Source organism: Takifugu rubripes, chromosome 3, assembly GCF_901000725.2.
Source record: "Takifugu rubripes chromosome 3, fTakRub1.2, whole genome shotgun sequence".
Lineage (NCBI taxonomy): Eukaryota > Metazoa > Chordata > Actinopteri > Tetraodontiformes > Tetraodontidae > Takifugu > Takifugu rubripes.
The window spans coordinates 12,945,892-12,965,048 of NC_042287.1; the positions used below are offsets into that span (position 1 = coordinate 12,945,892).

Genomic DNA, 19,157 nt, shown 5'->3' on the forward strand with positions numbered 1-19,157 from the left:
GTGTGTGTGTGTGTGTGTGTGTGTGTGTGTGTGTGCGTGCGTGCGTGCGTGCGTGCGTGTGTGTGTGTGTGTGTGTGTGTGTGTTCTTAATGACTGCTATTGTTGGATTAACTTCAAAGTAAAGTATGCTGGGGGGGTCCCAAAAAACAGGAAATGTTTACTATGATTCCATTCTGAAATATTCTTTTACAAGGTTCAAGCTAAATGTAAAATGTGATTTGTATGGATAAAATGTGATTTGCACAGATGGATGATTTGTACATTGCTGAAAACTTTTACATCATGAATTTTGGAATTTAATGTAGCTTTGTGTCGTCAAATCGTTGAGTCTGCTACAGTTAAAATGTAAACAAGGTGTAACTCCAGTAACTCATATACGAAAATGTAAAAAGGCACATTAACTAAAGGTTGGGTATTGCAGTGTTTTTCCATTTGATAAATCTTTAGGAATCATGATCAGTTTTTACGAATTTTCATATGTATGCAGAAGCAAAACCTTAGGAAAACTCATACTGATTTACTTAACTTTTTTATTCCTGTGCAATAATTATTATGATGATAATGGTGTTTATTTTATGTAATATTAATTACATATTTAAAAACCCTTTTTATATGCTTCAAAGTAGCAAAAAACCAAAACAAAAGAAAAAACTCCAACCTGTTGGGACAGGTTAGAGTTGTTTCTTTCTGGTTTAACGCGGTGGGTTTTTTTTGTTTTTTTTAAATTTGTTGATTAACGTGTGTAACAGGTGTTCGCCGGGAGATGGCGCTAGCCAGAAATCTCCGTAAAGCAGACGAAGAAGACAACTGTCGTAACGTGGTCTGCAAAACATTTGCGTCAAAAATGGCGTCCGCCGGCGACGCAACACCGAAGTCTCCACACGTGGAAAAAAAGAAGGTAAATACAAATTAATGAATCAATTCTTGGAAAGCTTTTGGATCTGTGCTGTATGTCCACTATCGCGTTAAGAAAGCCCAAGATCAAGTACGTCTTAATTATGTAGAATCATAAAGCAAGTTGCACCCCTGTTAAATGTCAAGGTGCCAAAACAGGTTGTTGTTGGATTTGGTAAAACAATTTTTGATCTTTTAACACTGTTTTACAGCCTCCAGTTCGATACTGGCAAGAGGCAGCGAAGGACGCGACAAATGAAAATAATGCAGAAAAGGACCAAAATGAGTCCAAACAGATGCCCTCAAAAAAACTGGCCAGGCAGACCAAGAAAAAGACACAGAGTGCCAAGAAAAAGACACAGAGTGCCAAGAAAAGAAAACAAGAAATGGAACAACCTGATGAAAAGACGTTTATATCAGGGGTAAGAATCACCTCCCACCTTAAACTTGTTTTCAATGTAGCAATGCAATTACTCCAAACTTGTTACATAATAGCACAGCAGATAAATACCAGCTGGTCTTGGTTGATAAAACAAACGCGATGACTTTACATTCTTCTAAAATGGAGAAGTGGTTGTCTTTAGATGTTTAACTGGTTTAGAATGTGAAGGTGTAGGAGGTTGGTGTTGAAGTTAAAGAACACAGATACAAATTAACATTTAGGACTGATTGGCTGTTGTCTGTAATAAAAATATAACAAAGTAACATTCAATACAGTAAACACTATACATTCTAAGATATGGTCCCTGCACAAATACAGTGCACAAATATATGAGAATGTTACAGAAAAAGGACCATATCCAGTGATCATAAGTATCAAATAACTTCAACAAATCACCTCACATGATGCATACAAAAAGCATAAATTAGCTGACTGCCTTTAACAAGTATGGGTGTTAGAAAAGGAAAAACATGAACTGTCCACTGCTGCCTTGGGAGGAAAAACTAGACACCTGATGGCGCACAATAGGTGCCGTCCCTCAGTGACAGTTAGTGCAACTATATTGGTTTCAACAGGGTGAGACTTAAGAACTTCCATGAAAATCGAAGTGAAGAAAACATAGTTCTAGAAAAACACCTGTAAACATTGTGGGTTTTCTAACATCCAATATTCTTTGTTAATGTGCCACAATTACATTTAATGTGATTATTGCACTCTATATTCATCTCTATGATTATTTAGAAAGTGGATCCCTTTCCCGGACCTGCTCCTATTCCCCAAGACAGAATGCAGAAATTCAGGAGGAAAGATAAAATTGAAAAGGTAGTCACACTTGTGTCATGTCATATTTTCAACATTATGTTGTTCCACTAACATATTGCTGAAGAAAAACCAGCTATTGCCAGGTGCAAGCATATGCATTTTTTGTTATTCTTCGTAGCCTGGCCGCAAACGTCCCAAGCTGAATAAAATGCTCACCCACTCAGAAGAAGCCTCAGAAATGGCCCAGACACAAGCTGCTCGGTTTGACCTCCTACTTCCAGAGGAGGCCGGGTAATTGCAGAGTTTACTTGCTTTCTTTATCGCTGTATTGTGTTTAAGGAAACATTTTGTACTTTTCTTGCATTATTGCAACAATACATATATTTTCTGATGCCAGATTCTTAGAAGGAGATGAGGGTGAGGACACGTGTCTGATTTCTCAGGAAGATATTGCAGATGCTGTGGATATAACATCTGGAGCAAAGGTAATGATCACATCAATACCACTGTGAAGGACTTTTTTTGTGACATATACATGAAGCTACATTTTCTCCTTCATAGATTCTTAGCATTTTATTAACGTGTTTTTTATGCTTCCTCCACAGTATTTTAATCTGAAATTGTCTCAGTTCGGACCTTATCGAGTGGACTACAGCAAAACTGGACGGTCAGTATTTCAACCTCGATGCTAAAATGTGGTTTTGGTGGGATTCTTTGAGGTCTTCTTAGAATACAGAATTAAAACACATATTGGAAATGTGTGGAAATTTGATAATAACTTGTTTATTTAAAATATAACACCGTGTTATCTTCACTTTAGTCACCTTGTGCTTGGAGGGAAGCGAGGCCATGTGGCTTGTATTGACTGGCATTCCAAAGACCTCATGTGCGAGATAAACGTGATGGAAACAGTTAACGATGTAAAGTAAGTTTTCCAGCCAGAATCTCAACACACCATGAATATCCCCTCAAATGCTGACAAATAAGTAAAAACCAACTTCTTACTTCTACAGGTGGCTCCACAGCGAGGCCATGTATGCCGTAGCTCAGAAGAAATGGTTGTACATATATGACTCTAAAGGGATAGAGCTTCACTGCATCCGCAAATTCAATGACGTCCTTCGTATGCAGTTTCTCCCCTACCACTTTTTGTTGGCAACTGCAGTAGGTTCATTTTTTTATTGTCATGTTTTGATTAAATCCAAAGTTTGGATCAAACATTTAACTGCTTAATAAAAGATTCTAAACATTAAACTTGAGTACAGCAAACTCTGACATTGTTGAAGTCGTCACATTCTTCCCATATTTATTGCCATTCCTTCCTGGTTGCTGTTTAATTGTGCCTCCTTTCCATTGCTTTTTGTCCATATCTATTTCAGTTTTCCTTTATTATTAGTGTTTTGAGACGGCGTTTATGGTAACCTCTAAAGTCAGAAATGTCAGACCTGCGTTGAGATTAATCTATTAATTGAATTTTCCATATTATACTATTTAAAATCTTGTCTAAATACAGAGATAATCACAATTACGTATGTGTGACACAGCTGTCCATGGCTCACATCGTGCAAACTTAACTGCATGTGATTTTCCACCTTCTTTAAAATGGTTAAAAGCAGTTCTGAGAAAGCTTGTTTTATCTTCAGCTTGTTTTATCTTTTATATTTATCTGTCTTCAGAGCGCTACAAGTTTTCTACAATATCTCGACGTCTCTGTGGGAAAGGAGGTGGCGGCAATCTGCACCAAGACAGGCCGGCTGGATGTAATGTGCCAAAACCCCCACAACGCCATCATCCACTTGGGCCATCATAATGGCACGGTGACGCTCTGGTCGCCAAATCAGAAAGAAGCCCTCGTGAAGATGCTTTGCCATCAAGGAGCTGTGCGCTCTGTCGCTGTAGACAAGGCGGGCACGTGAGTCACCCAGAAGCTTCACATTCTTCAAGTGGGATGAAGTGCAGGAGCAGTTTCTCTGCATCAACGCTTACATGAAACAATTAACGCAGGCATATGTGAATCTAATCCTGAGCAGCACAACAATATAAGGAAACTAGCTGATGCACAATGCCTGCTGTGCTCCTGTTGTGAGCAGCCCCTCTCTGTCCAACATGGTGTAACCTGCTGTCCTGCTCCCCCATTTTTGCAGCTATATGGTGACATCAGGCATGGATAAAAAGCTCAAGGTCTATGACATTAGGACCTTCAAGCCACTCAACTCCTACTTTATCCCCGCTGGAGCTTCTTGTTTGTCATTGAGCCAGAGAGGGCTGTTGTCTGCAGCAACAGGCGATGTTGTTCAGGTCAGCATCAATTAAACACTGCACAAGTAGTGCTTTCTTACTTACTGGCTTTATGGAATGAAGGAAGTATTGAAACTCTTTTTAGGTGTACAAGGATGTGTGGAACAGTCCGGTGACTAAACCCTACATGGCCCACAGAGTTCGAGGAACGGTTTGGGGACTGCAGTTCTGTCCGTTTGAAGATGTCCTTGGGGTGGGGCATGGCGACGGGTTCACCAGCATGCTGGTCCCAGGTCTGACCATGGTCCATTTTACCTTAATTACAGATAAAAATTTTTTTACAGTGAAGTGAGTTGGGAGACTGCATTAATCTCTTAATTTTGATAAGCATCATGGATTTATTTCCATCGACAGGTGCGGGTGAGCCAAACTTTGATGGCCTGGATGCAAATCCATATCGCAGTGTGAAGCAGAGGCAGGAGTGGGAGGTTAAAGCCCTGCTGGAGAAGATCCAGCCTGAACTCATCAGCCTCAACCCCATTGAGCTGGGACAGGTGGACCGCGCCACCTTTCAGCAACGGCACCAAGACAGGGTCCAGGCGCTGGTCAGTGTCTGCACAAATAATGCATGCATTTAGAATATACATTTGGAATTAATGGTTGATATTTGTATTTTCAGGGTTATGACCCACTTGAAAAAGAGAAGTTTATTCCCAAGTATAAAAAGAAAGGTCGCAGTTCTGCTGGTGGTGTGGAAAGGCGCAAGAAAAAAGTGGCACATGAGGACCAGAGGGTACACACAGTTGCATCCATTAGTATTCAGACGGTGACACATTTGTCACTTTTGAGTCTGTTATACAGCTCTGGTTCTTGTAAAGTTAATGTGGATTCTGTTTTTGGACCCTTTGAATATATATCTGTCCAAAACTGACATTGCACTGTTTGTCATCTGCTCCTCCCCCAGGATGTCATCAGGAGGACTGTAGAGGACAAAATGAAAGCTGAAAAAGAAAGAAAGCAGAAGGAGATGAAGACAGCATTGCTTTGCAGCCAGAAAGCTGCTCTGGACAGATTCAAAAAATAGAAGAGAAGGACTCTTTGTGTGGCAAGAACCCCGTGACCTTCAGTGGGAAAGCCCCAACCCCCACCAGTACTACACAAATGGATGATCAACAAAAATGGACAGGAAAAAGACTCACTTTGGTCTGGAATTCTGAAAGAAGTTAAAATCAGATCTTCTCTTTATTGAAATCACATTCTGGTTCAACAAGCAACATTTTTTTTTATATAAAACAAGTTTTAAAAAACTAAAAGGCATTCTGTCCAGCCTCACTTAATGTTCTTACAATCAATAAAAATACAAAAGCCTTTGAGATTCCCAGGTAAGTAAATGTTTTTGTAGATCCCAAATCTTGGCCTGAATTGTTTGGAATTACTATTTGGATTAAAGAATCTGTAGCTTTTTGAAGCCAAATTCCTCCTGGGATATTTAAATGCAGAATGAATGTGTGTGCATATGATGGAGAAAGATTGACACGTCATTTAGCTTTAATTTAGCTTTATTTATAAAGCACATTTAAAACATATAGGTCACCCAAAATACTTTACAATAACACACAATGAAATTCTATAAAGTCACAACTTAAACACAACAAAAAAACAACTGGGCCCATATTCACAAAAAATCTCAAAACTAAAAGTACCTCTGAGTGATGTTCTGAGAATTCCTCCAATCTTAAGACTTCTTAGAATTTTCCCTTGGGAGATAAATATTATTTTCAAAGCATTCTGGGCCTTGAAAGAGCACCTACAGTGGAAAAACAGTATTTTAAGCAGAAAAGATGGTGGCATGACAGAGGAAGGAGATATTTTCTCCGTGTACTGAATAATTGGATGCTATCGGCATGATGGTGACAGATGGTGTTTGTGGTGGGTTTTTTTCTCTTTTTTTTGGTAGAAAGGCCAGGCACAATAAACTTCAGCACACACCTTTGCGATTAGCTCTATTTGTCATTGGATTTTGTTTATATTGGAAATCTAATGGGGTGAGGGGGGGGGGTAAATCTAATAGAATAATCTAAATTTAGCAGTCGCTACTCTCATTTTGAACTGCAGCACGTACCGGCACTTGCCTGTGCTTCAAAAGAGGGAACAGCACATTGATTTGCCGTCACTGAGCTTCCAGGTTGGCCTCTTTCCCTGTGCTGTGATCCAATTTCTCTCGTGAAACTCCGTTGTTCTCCACCAGCTTTCAACAGCAAACACTGCTTTTCTGTCTAGTTTGGATTTTTTGTTTTTCCCCTAAATTTTGTTTGTTTTGTTATTCTGCTAAAATAAGGCTGCATTTTACAAGGAGCAATGAGCGACAGTCTACGCACTCCATTATATTAAAATTGCCAACTTGACGAGTAAGCAATAAGTAAATCAACAAAATATTCAGCATGTGAAAGATGGACGTCCAAACACTTTGAAGCTGTGGAACAATAAATTTAATTTTGCTAAGTTTTACCATCATGAGACAAAAGAATTTTCAGGATTACACATTTTTTTAGTACAGTCTTCAGTTCTGTGATCTGTGGATTTTGCTGTCTATTCATCACTAGGAGTGCATTTGTTGTTCCCTTCCATTTCCTTTTTGTACCAACAAATCACAGTTTTTAGAAGACTGCGTCACCTAGCAGTCTTAAGATTAAAGTGACAGTCGTCTCCTTGCTGAGCATTTTTAGGCTAGGTTAAGTCTCAGAGATTTTGAGATTCTTCCTGAATACGGGCCCTAAAGTGGGATTTAACAGGACTACAACACCAAAGACCAGGGAACAGGCATCCCATCCAGGATGTACCATCACACAATTCATTCCTAAAATGGACCAGCTAAAAAAATAAATAACTGAAAAATGTACCTGATAAAGTGTGTTTCTCTGAATAAACCGTGGCACGCGTAATTACTGATAATCTCGTTTTCCTGAGTTTCCAAACATTGCTTTGGCAGAAATGTGCCCCTGTTCTGCACAAACTTCAGATGTCAGTCTGTTGAAGATGTCACTCATCTCCATATCGCAGGTCTCAGCAGTGCATCTTGCTATTCGCTGGGGTTGTAGCTGGTTTCCTATCGTTTGAAGAATTACTGAGTAATAAACGCTCAATGCTTTGCGAATATGTGATGCAGCAAACCCTACTGGACTCTTAAGGTGTTATATTTGATCTTACCAATATTAGTTACAAGAATTTGTAATTTAGCATCTGTGATTTAATTACCTGGTAACAGACCATGATTCGTAAGCAGGTTAAGGTAATAGAGTATGCATGTGACATAAATGTGCTAAAGGCAATAGATTTCTATTGTGCAAAAGTCATAAACTGTCAATTTTATTCCCCGGTTCATCATATGAGGTAGACAACCCAGTGCTACGAGTGCCAGAGTCAGGCAGGGTTTTCTGTCCTACCAGGTACACGACGCTTTCTCCAAGGAAACTGGGATCCTGAGTGAAACCTGCGTATCCAGCTGGTAAGACAGAAAACTGAGCCCACATGTGGAACTCAAAGACTCGTTTACCTACCCCTGAAATAACAGTGATGCTGACGACTACAAATATTGTTTTAAAAATAAATAGATCTAGAAAAAATAAATGTGCGGGTGCACTGAGGCCTGTAGCGCTCCTGAACCACTTACAGTGAAGCTACCCCCCCCCCCCCCCCCCCCTCTCTGGCTCTGCCTCCACTTCAGCCCTCACAAAGTGGATTTTAGGCCCAGAGCATAACCCAGCATCGCCCGAATCTTGCACAACCCCAGGGAAGCACGCACGCTCAGCCAGGCACAAGGTTGCGAGGACTGGATGTCAGCCCAGTATTGAAGCATCTTTTTGGGTGGGATGTTGTGGATCGATACCATCGCCTGATAGCAGCAGCGACCGAACGGCATGACCGGACCGCCAGAAAATAAGGGGCAGTGGGATGGAAGCACCCCAGCTGCCCGGGCACACAGGCCAACAAACACATCCTCAGGGGGAAGCGGCGTGGATAAAGGTGACGCGGAAGCTGCCAGGGAAATTTTCAGCAATGCAGAACGGGATAGAACATAAGCAGTACCGCTGCAATAGTCTGGAAACACTGAGGGAGCGTAAGCCCCTGACGGTAGATAGTGCCTGCTGTCCGGGTCACGGTCCGGGGCCACCCGGAGATGCACCCTGCCGAGGTATAAGTCTCCCTGTTCGTATGGGTTACGACTTTTGTTGAGGAAATGCAGCAGAGCGCCGGGATTGAATAGAACGTCATCGTCCACTTTGGCCATGAAGTGAACTTGTGGACAGAACCTGCGTCCCCAGCTGAGCATGGACAGGGTTTTCAGAGTCAGGTTTGAGTAGGAGTCCAGAAATCGTCCCTGGATCAGGTCTCCCCGCTCCCTGGCCTCCTCTATCAGCAGCTTGGTCAGTCCTGGGTCAGAAGCCACACCCACCATAAAAAAGGTCATGACTCGCAGACCCCTAACCTGCACCTCGCCTCCCCATGTATCTCTGATGGCTTGGCGTGCCCTCTGGTTGGCCGGAGCAGAGATAACCATGGTGATGAGGTAAGGCTTGGCACGCTGGCACACCAGGGGACTAGGCATAAGTAAGAATTCCTCGGGTCTGGTTGGGACGGCGCTCTGCGGCGGAAACATACCGACCTGCGGCTCGACCGCTGCGTTCATCCTCATGGAGGTGACCCATAACTCAATGAAGTCCGTAAAGAGCAGCGCCAGTAGGACTGCGGTCGCTGACACAGCGCACAGAAGGGGCAAACCCATCCGAATCCCTCGTTTACCGAATCGGGGTTTACATACCCAAAGTCCGCGTCCGAGCATGGCCGAGTACAGCCGCGCAGATCCGTGGTGTTCTGCAGCGATTTCTACAATTACTTTCCGTTCCCCCTGCGTGTGGGAGGCTGTGAACCGCTATGTCATTAAACACCACGTCCTTGGCTCCTCGCGTTACGTTGGTGGTCCTGTAAAAAGCAACAAACGAGCGCAAATGTCCCCGAGGACGCGACGGAGGGTCTCTGGTGAAGATGCAGCAGCTCTTCTAAAGCAATGATTAGCTGCCTCACACAAGAAACAGTCAATTGTGTGGCTGCCCCAAGCTATTTTACGCCCTGATTTGTCATCCCCCAAAATCGATTGCGGCAGAGAAAATATTCCCATAGAGCAGATGTCCACCCTGCGAGGAATTGCATTAAAACAAAAACAAAACAAAACAAAAACCCTACACCTTTTTTTGTCTTTGCTTGCAACGCTGCTGCGTCCAATTCCCATGCACGGTTTTGATAATAACCACTGTAGTAGGATGTTGTGTTCTTTTTCACCAAATATTGTAGTCCAACCTGATTGTGGGAAAATATATCGCGATTCCAATTATTCAGAAATGAGCCGGGTGGTTTGCAATGAACGAAGCATCGCGACGAAAAAAAACTGCTTGTTATGTTCTAGGTGAGATTAGAAACGAAATGAAGGTTTGCATTATTCTGGTCTGTGCAACCCATCCCATCCCATCCTGTCCAGGACATGGTTGCACGGCGCCACCTGCTGGTTTTGAGGAGCACTGCTGCTGCTGGACCATTGAACTGAAGCCATCATTTAGACTGGATAGACATACAAATTCAGACACATAACTAGTGTAAGACGATTCTCTCTATCCCTGAAAAAGATGCACGATGGGAAAGAAGAAAGTGAACACCTATGGTGTTGTGAGCATAGGAATAGTTTAGCTTTTAAAGAAAAAAGCTTTTTCATGAACCTGAAAACGAGGCAATAATTGTGGATAATTGAAGAAAAGAACGCATACAGGTCAGTCATTTGACCATCGGAGACCAAAATGGTACTGAGCCTGTTTTTAAAATGTTTAATTGTTAATGACAGTATTCTCCTGGTGTGCATAGATTTAATATTTTAATATTATCATCATTAAGAGGGTGATGAGCTGATAATTGTTGCGACGTTTAAGTTTGGCGCTGTGGTCGATGTCTCGACATGTGGTTTAACTTTGACGGGAATTAAAAGAGAACGGCAATCCCGGGAAATGCGTCTGTCCAGGAAAATACAGTCCACGAATTTCCACGAAGGTTTTCCCATAGTATTCCCATTTCTTTCTGCTTTGAAAACAAGACGTCCCCATCTCGTTTTGACAAGCGGGCACAATGACGTCAGACTTCTCCGGCTCGCGCCTGAGGGGGCGGGCAAAAGAGAGAGGAAGAAGGGAAAAAACACCAACCATCATCGGCGCGCTGGCTCTGTGGGGTCACGAACTATGACCTTTAACAGGAGAAAAACAAAACAAATATTTTATAAACTAGCCAGCGAGCCTAAATCTCTGACTGTCGTCCCACGGAGGTAAGTCCGGTTGGAGTTTTAAAACCTTAGAAAGCTGTCGGTGACACAAGAAGATAAGAGAGCGCGGCTAATGCCACATTAGCATGTTAGCCAGTGGTTACGGGGCTCTTCCTGACAGTCTCTGGCTACCTGCTACGCTGGGCGCTGTCTGGTCGCCGTGGCTTGCTTTAGAGAAGAATAAAGTAAATGGCAACATGTGACACTTCTTACTGGTGTAGCCCGAGCAAACATTTGCATGCTCCAGTTGTTAAACACAAGCATGATAATGGTTCTTGCTGACTGCTGCAGGCTACCTCAAACAGCTAATGGTAGCAAAGTGTATATGCAACTGATGAACTCGACCCTTTTACCTTTGCCATCGAGGCCGGAGGACAGAGGTGGGTTGAAATCACTGTGACAGTCATTTTATTTAACATATGTCCATTTATGCATTCAGTGTATGCGCCCAAATAGTCAATTACTGCACTATTTGGGAAGAAAATAGCTTATTATTATTTTTAATCACGAGTTCATGCTTTTGGCACACCGTCGGGTTCTCCATTTTGTTCTGTGTTGTGATGCGTTTAATGAAACCAGAGAATTGATGGGCATTCTGGGGGACCAATCAACAGCAACATGAAACAGCAGGCCCCTCCTTTAATGAACAAATGTGCGTGGTTGACTGCTGTAGAGGCACACACTTCAGCTGCATGATCATGTTAGAATTAAAATCAAACACGCTATGAATTTATTCATTCAATAAACTACAAATGTTTCTCACTGTTGCAGTGTTTTGGACACAAATAGAAAGTCCCTGTTAGGAATATAAAAAAAAAGAGAAGCTTAATTAGTCACATAATGGTAACTGGAGCGTTGAACTTCAATTACAGACAAAACAAACTAGTGTGCAAGGACGTTCTCCTTTAGGGTGATGTTCCCATTTATTACAACTAAAAATACAGTTATAAAAATAAAACTTGATGTTGGTAAGCACTGTTGGGCTTCTCACACTGCAATCAACATGTACTAATTTCTAGCTTATATCAAACACCTACTGGCAGGTTACTGGGCGGCTAAACCGAAAACTACACACTCACTACTACACTCTTTAGGTCAAATAAGGTATTTACACCACAAAAAAAATTAGATTCAGTTGAATACTGGCATTGTTATCCGGAGTATGCCAGTCAGCCTAGAAAATTATGAAGACCATTTATGTTTTCTTTTGGCACAAATGGTTGCTAAACCTAGACGGAGACGAACCACAACCACTCTATCCAGTGGAAAATTCTTACTTTATTCTAAGTGTAGGTTCTGAATTGTATAGGTTATTGTAGCTAATTGCTTCAGTGGTTTTTCTATTATCCATAGGCACACTCACTGTCATGGCTGTGTAAATTGTTTTGAGCTTTTTGATTACTCTATTATGCCTCATCATTGTCTGAACAGATCTCACTAATGATCTTACATCGCCATGATGACCAGCCTCAATCTGCTCTCCCAGCAGAAAGCCGACTCTGATCAGGAAGCAGAGGTGAGTGTGCAGAGGACTTTCATTCTGTGTGCATGCAGTCTCTTTCATGTGATGGATATTCAATGGTCTTGATCCACATAGCTGCTGTGCAGGAATGGGTTGCAACTGAATATGTGATCAGAAAGAGGAGGCAAGCAATGCTCATAAAAGTTAAAATTGCTGTAAAAAACGTTCGATAATCCTTTCTTGCGGAACTGTAAAGTTTGGGCCAATGCTTGGTCTTTCTTTGCCCGTTGGAGAACAGAGTAAGATTAGATATACGGTATATATTTTACAGAATTGCAAATGTTGATTTGAAAAATTAAAAATGGCATGTTGAGGTCAGGGTGGCTTTACTCAGTCAGTTGTGTTTTGAATTGCAGATGCCAGCCTCTCCTTCTGACTCAATGATGAGTGAGTCTCCACAGCGCCTTCAGATCATCTCTACAGAGCCCACTACAACACCACAGAGAATACAGGTACCGGTACATGCCCGACATCACCTTTTCCTCTATATTCCACTACTTTAACCACACCGAAACATGTCAATGTTTGCCCTGATGTCTTTCATTTCTGACACCCTCAGATTGTAACTGATCAGCAGACGGGTCAGAAGATCCAGATAGTGACAGCGATGAAGCCGCCTCCAGTTCCGAAGCAGCAGTTCATTCTGACCACGGCTGACAGCGCAGGGTCGGGCAAGGTCCTCCTGACCTCATCGGACACACACAACACCAAGCAGCTCATCTTCACTGCTGCCGACAGCCTAATGCCTGGAAGGATACAGGTTCTCACCACACCACCGTCCACTACATCAATTTAATGTTGACTGTACCTTCATATTGGTGATTTTCTGACAGGTTTTCAACAATATAGCTGACATGGTGATACTCGGAAGATATAATTAATAACCTGTGTTCATCTTGTATTGACAGATCGTTACAGATCCACTGTCAATGGAAAGGTTGTTAGGGCAGACTGTTGACTTAAGCCGACCGCAGCTTGTGGAGTACTGCGTGGTGTGTGGAGACAAAGCTTCAGGTACGAGAAGTACTCTTTCAGTGAAAAGCAGGTCTTGTGTTTTTTGTATTGCTCTAGCCTGTTTCCAGATCTTCCAGATATGCCTGTCATATAATTTTCTTTTGTCTTCAGGCCGTCATTATGGAGCGGTCAGTTGTGAGGGATGTAAAGGCTTCTTTAAGCGTAGTGTGAGGAAGAACCTGACCTATAGCTGCCGCAGTAAACAGGACTGTGTTATTAACAAACACCACCGCAATCGCTGCCAATTCTGCCGGCTTAGAAAATGCCTTAAGATGGGGATGAAGACTGAGTGTGAGTCAAATCGAGTTTATTCTCACTTGTGCTCACAGCTGTAGACTTCTGATTATGTACATTGGGCAGGCGTGTCCAGTTCAGACTGATGTTCAGTATGATCATTCCCCTTCTGAAAATGGTGAGTGAAGTGTCTTTTTCTTCAGCTGTCCAGAGTGAGAGAAAACCCATTGAAGTTATGCCCCGAGAGAAACACGTCAACTGTGCTGCCTCAACCCAAAAGATCTACATTCGCAAGGACCTGAACAGTCCACTCATCGCCACACCAACCTTTATCTCTGATTCAGAAACAGATGCCTCCAGGTCAGTGCCATTCAGATCAGACTGAGGTCAAACCTGTGCTCTTTGCACCACCCAGGGTTTGTTTCTGTTGATGCTGTTTAAACCGAGGGTTGTTAACGATCTGTGCAGATCCAGCCTACTGGAGCAGGGGATGCTGGTTAATATCCAGCAGCCGGTTATTCAGAGTGATGGAACTTTGCTCCTGGCCACTGACTCAAAGGTACAGCTGCAAATGTCATGTGCGTTAGGGAGATTCCTACTCCACCATCCTACATCACCATCTTTCTTACTGTGGGTTTCTGTTTTATACAATGTGGTCTTGTTCTCTGCACAAGCTCCTTTGAACTATTGTATAATTAGTCTTTATTTTATAATATTTGGAGTGTATTGATATATATTAAATATTCTTTGTGTGTAAAATGAATGGTTAGATGACAGGTATGAGACAAATCAAGCAACTTATTATTTGTTTAAATATATAGAGAGATATTTGTCTTCACTTCTGGTGCTTTTCTCCAGTTACATTTACTCCAGTTTATTTGTCATGCCTGATTGGTGAAAAATGATTTCATCTGTTGCCAGATGGATTCAGGGCAGGGTGACTTGGGGACGTTAGCCAATGTGGTGACTTCATTGGCCAGCCTGAGTGACTCCCTACGAGAGAACCTGAATAATGGTGATACCTCAGACGGCCAGCAGTCTGCCAGTGATATAACACGGTTAGAATGCAGCACTTAATCCTCCCAGTGTCTTTTGTTCTGGGGCGTTATCTCTGTAATACGTTGCTACATGATTATTTTGAAAGATTGTTTGGTTAAGTATTTTACTCATTGACAACACTAGACACATTTGCACGGTCATTTATTTGGAAAGAAAGTAATGTTGAGGATTTCTATCCAGTTGGTTAATTTCTGTGTTTGTGTGTGTGTTTTTAATGTCCAGTGCCTTTGACACCCTGTCCAAAGTTTTTAACCCATCTGAAGAAGGGGTCGAACAGAGGCTGACCAATAAATCTTTGCAATGTGTTGGTGGAACAACTATCCATTTGATTGGTCGAGACCAGGATACCCCCATTATCGAAGTGGAGGGGCCGCTGCTCACAGACAGCCATGTTGGTTTTAAGGTGGGTGAGCTTGCAAAACCTCAGTATGTAAATTTGACCCTGAGCTGGATATCTTTGAGGAGTTCACTGATTTTTGTTTGGGTCTGTTCATTTGGTGTTCACCTGTAAATTATCAATAATCTTCTCCTGCTTTTCAATTTCTATGTAGTTGACGATGCCTAGCCCCATGCCAGAGTATCTGAATGTACATTATATCTGTGAGTCGGCATCCAGGCTTCTTTTCCTCTCCATGCACTGGGCTCGCTCCATCCCTGCCTTCTCAGCTCTTGGGTAAGAATGTGAAAGATCACTACCATATTTTCACAGTTGAAAACAGTTGGTCTAATTATGAAAAATGACTTTTTATGAGGCAAATATGGAAAAGACAACAGTGGAATCCTCTTTTGCTTCAAGGAGCTGCAATTTAAATTCAGTGCTCATTAATGGCAGCTGTAGAATAAACCTCAAACAAAGAAATTAGCTTGTTCAGTGGAGGAGACTGCGAAGGAACAAAAAAACAATGTGTCTAAATAAAAGCTTTTTGAACTGCCTGAAAATGAGAGGAATGCAGTGTGTCGTAAAGTTGTCACACTTCTCTGTGTGTCTTCCTTTCTCAGTCAGGAGGCAAACACCAGTTTGATGCGTTCCTGCTGGAATGAGCTGTTCATTCTGGGTCTTGCTCAGTGCGCTCATGTGATGAACCTCTCAACTATCCTCACTGCTATCATCAACCACCTTCAAAGCAGCATCCAGGACGGTATGGAACACAACCTGTATCATATTATTGTTTATGCACAGATTCACTACTGCAGAGAAATTACTTGCATTTGTAAATTAGTTCTAGCTGAAATTAGCTGATTACTATAATCAGCTTTTATATTGTAAAACACTTATCAACCCTCAGAAGAACCATTATGTAGATTTGTAGCGCTTATAACACGTATTGTGTTTGCATAAAGTGTTCACTAAATGATGTGTTGTGGTGTCTTGTAGACAAGCTATCTGGAGAGAAAGTCAAGCAGGTGATGGAGCATGTTTGGAAGTTCCAGGAGTTCTGTAACAGCATGACGAGGTTGGAGACCGACAGTTACGAATATGCCTACCTGAAGGCTATAGTGTTGTTTAGCCCCGGTGGGTGTGTTTGTATAAATTACGTTACCAAAATGGATTTCTTGATTTAAAAATCATTCCAAATAAACAGCCAGAATTCTGTTTGTATTGTGTTGACAGATCATCCAGGTCTGGATGGCAGCGGGCAGATAGAGAAGTTTCAGGAGAAAGCTTTGATGGAGCTGCAGGACTATGTACAGAAGACATATCCAGATGACATGTATAGGTACTTCCATACTATCTCCCTTACATAGCCATTGAAATGAAGTCACAAGAGGTAAATATAAGATATACAGAATAAAAAGTTAATAAATGTAGCACTTATTCCTCATTACTTAGTGTGCAGAACTTCAGAGGGTAAACATACATATATTGTGGAGGTATTTGGGTACATTGCTAGAAAGTTTAAAGTATATTTAAGGAAGATTCTGGTCAAATACCTGAGATATTTTTTATTTTCCTAGGTTGACCCGTATACTAACGCGTCTCCCAGCGCTACGCCTCATGAACTCCAGCATCACGGAGGAGCTCTTTTTCACCGGCTTGATAGGTAACGTCTCCATCGACAGCATCATTCCCTACATTCTGAAGATGGAGACAGCTGAATATAACAGCCAGAACTCTGACCATACAGAATGAAAAACCCAGTTCTCCAGGAGTCAGAACTGTCCAGCTAAAGAAAGTCTTCAGTAGGTACTTACCCGCTCTCCAAAAAAAGTTTTATATCAATGCATGGTACAAAGGTATTGAGGATATTTTGCAGATTTTAGATAATCTAGCACTTTCGGGCCTAGGATGGCCCTTGGAATGTTTTCTTCAGGTGCAGTAATGCGGCCATTTGACTTTTAAACTCCTCCAGACTGCACTGAATGAAAGAGGACTCAGCAGCTGCTGCTGTGCTCATCTCCTTTAATGGTTTCTTATAGCACTTCAATGTGACATTCCTTGTGCTAAAGCATTTCACTACATTATACTGTCTGCTAAACCATTACCATGCCCCATGTGAAGAGATATTAGCACCAGCTCTGCATACAGGTTGCAGATGAGCCACCTTGAAAAACCTGATTTGTAATTTAAAAATGACAAATATAAAGCTATTTAAGATCAGTCTGCACTTATGTTCTCACTTAGTGACAAGTGTAAACTGTAAAAGTACTGTACGCCTTTATTAATAGATGGGAACATCAGCATAGTGTAAGGAAGAAATATCAACCTGGTTAGTATTTGTATAAAGCATGGACTTAACAGCTTCCAAAATTTCATATAAACTAATTTTGCTTGAGGGCATATCAGCAGTGACTGTTTTTAGTCAAATACTATTACCGGTAAGTAAATATTGGAATACAATTAATTAATTGATTAAAATTGGATTACCAGAGAGTAGATTGCAAACTTATTCCAAACTCATTAAAATTTGTTACATTTTATCATAATATAAAAAGAAAGCAGAAACTAAAATATCTAGGAGGTTTTTTTTTATGCTAATCCATATTCAACATGCACCTTTCTGGGTTGTCAAAAACAGATTCGGATTAAAATTAGTGCAATCACCCCACTCTCACTTTTCCCTTTATGACAATCAGTTGTGTTGTTTTCTTCCTCATCAGTTTCTGCTCCTCCTCTATTGTGCTTGTGTATTTATCACACACGGCTGTTATCTTTTGCGATGCTTAGATTTTATTTAGGTTGAAAAATGTTACTTGAAGCACTTCTTACCTTTCTGGCATTTTTACACTTTTCTTTTGTAATCTTAAAATGCTCCTAATAAACGTACGGCACACTAAGGTGTAAACAACCAGATGATGAAACTCTTCGATATTCAATTCTTATATATTTCTGATAAAATTCTGACCAATCATTATGTTCAGTCTGAATAAACCTACTGGCTGAGGTTCCTGTCTTTCATCCATCACTGCATTTATACCACAAATAGAATTGAATTTTCGAAAACTGTTTTCACTTACCGGTGCCTCTGAATCTGATTCAATCGCTGCACCTCCATCTCTACCTTCACTTTCCTACCACATGTGCCAGGAAAGGAGGAGAGTTTTAGAGGTCAGGAAGGGGCGGAACTGTGAGAGTTGGTCATCTTTAACAAAATGTCAAGTGCTGTGCAACTTGCCAGAGAGGGAAGAAGTGCTTTAAATTAGGCTTGGCTACTTCTCTTTGTGTTTGTCTTTTGTAATCCTCTCAATTGAGTGCACACCCACTCTTGTGGTTTTGAGCCACATTTGTACTTTTTTTTTATTATTTCTTTTTTACATTTTTAGATTAGTTGTAAATTAATTTGCGTGTTGCATACCAAGTGTACTTAAAGTACCTTTTTGGGCAGGTTTCCCTGGTTAAAAATAAAGAGATTTTGCGGGAAGCTTATTTCAGGTGCACTATTGTCTTGAAGACCATGTGACCACTGACTTTCCCATTAATGGACACCCACACCAACATGATTGGTAACAGGGATGTAAAGTTAACAACTGTAATGTCTTGTGAAAATAAATGTAATATTTGGGTTAAAAACCCTAACGGCTTTTGAAATGGCACTGTCTTGCAATGACCTTTGTACTTGTAATTTCATAAAAATGAATGCATGTTGTTTTTATGCGGGGTTTTATAATCTTGTCGCAGTCTGTCCTTTTAAAAAGCATTGTTATAATTTTATAGTGCATTGCAGTGCATGAAGAAGTGGCTTGTAAGTGCATTTTATTAAATGCTGTATGAAAACTGTTAATTTAAATGTCGTGGCTTTACAATGTGTACCATAAGCAACTCTGTATTAGATGGCATTAGAATCTTTTTCAGCCTTGTGAACTGAGTACAATATGAATATTTTATAAAAATGTAAGTCTTCTTTGTATTTCCTGCTCAAGTCAACATTCAGTCGGAAAAATTCAACAGCCATCCATGTTTTGCTCAAATTTGTCATGAACCTGCATCTCTACCTCACACCACGTTGACATCAAACAAATGTATTGGGTTTTCAGTTCTTGTTTCAACATTCCAGTCTCTGAGGCTGGCTTATCTGAGGCCCGGGGCCGGCCCTGGTCTCTTAAGTAAAATTTAATTTTGGGGTCCTCAAATAAAATCTATGTGTAAAAGTAGATGTGTGAACTTCTTGTAGTTATGTTGTAAACTGTTGGATTCC

At 41.2% G+C, this 19,157-nt stretch overlaps 3 protein-coding genes across 7 annotated transcripts; 2 read left to right on the plus strand and 1 right to left on the minus strand.

Moving 5' to 3' along the window:
- The first annotated feature begins 749 nt into the window (after positions 1–749).
- On the plus strand, positions 750–5,810 carry wdr46 (WD repeat domain 46). Its single transcript, XM_011602601.2, has 14 exons — positions 750–898; positions 1,107–1,316; positions 2,078–2,158; positions 2,277–2,389; positions 2,496–2,583; positions 2,704–2,765; positions 2,919–3,023; positions 3,112–3,262; positions 3,775–4,010; positions 4,243–4,396; positions 4,482–4,629; positions 4,751–4,941; positions 5,016–5,129; positions 5,301–5,810. Exons 1-14 carry the CDS (start codon positions 764–766, stop codon positions 5,418–5,420), a joined length of 1,908 nt encoding a protein of 635 aa, XP_011600903.2. The 5' UTR covers positions 750–763; the 3' UTR covers positions 5,421–5,810.
- A 2,253-nt stretch (positions 5,811–8,063) lies between these two features.
- On the minus strand, positions 8,064–9,119 carry b3galt4 (UDP-Gal:betaGlcNAc beta 1,3-galactosyltransferase, polypeptide 4). The gene has a single exon (XM_003963422.1). The coding sequence runs from the start codon at positions 9,117–9,119 to the stop codon at positions 8,064–8,066; it is 1,056 nt and encodes a 351-aa protein (XP_003963471.1).
- A 1,406-nt stretch (positions 9,120–10,525) lies between these two features.
- nr2c2 (nuclear receptor subfamily 2, group C, member 2) lies at positions 10,526–19,113 on the plus strand. 5 transcript variants are annotated; one of them, XR_003887905.1, is made up of 16 exons: positions 10,526–10,697; positions 12,126–12,210; positions 12,573–12,668; positions 12,776–12,976; positions 13,125–13,230; positions 13,342–13,521; positions 13,668–13,824; positions 13,933–14,023; positions 14,386–14,522; positions 14,746–14,926; positions 15,075–15,196; positions 15,523–15,662; positions 15,899–15,977; positions 16,136–16,241; positions 16,480–16,565; positions 16,650–19,113. XR_003887905.1 is itself a non-coding variant. In XM_003963421.3 (16 exons), exons 2-16 carry the CDS (start codon positions 12,151–12,153, stop codon positions 16,652–16,654), a joined length of 1,806 nt encoding a protein of 601 aa, XP_003963470.3. In that variant the 5' UTR covers positions 10,527–10,697; positions 12,126–12,150; the 3' UTR covers positions 16,655–19,113. The 5 variants fall into 5 exon arrangements, 4 of the variants coding, with proteins under 4 accessions (XP_029689898.1, XP_029689900.1, XP_003963470.3 ...); XM_003963421.3 differs by having other exon boundaries at positions 10,527–10,697; positions 15,899–16,036; XM_029834038.1 differs by having other exon boundaries at positions 15,899–16,036; positions 16,480–19,113.
- Positions 19,114–19,157: the final 44 nt, after the last annotated feature.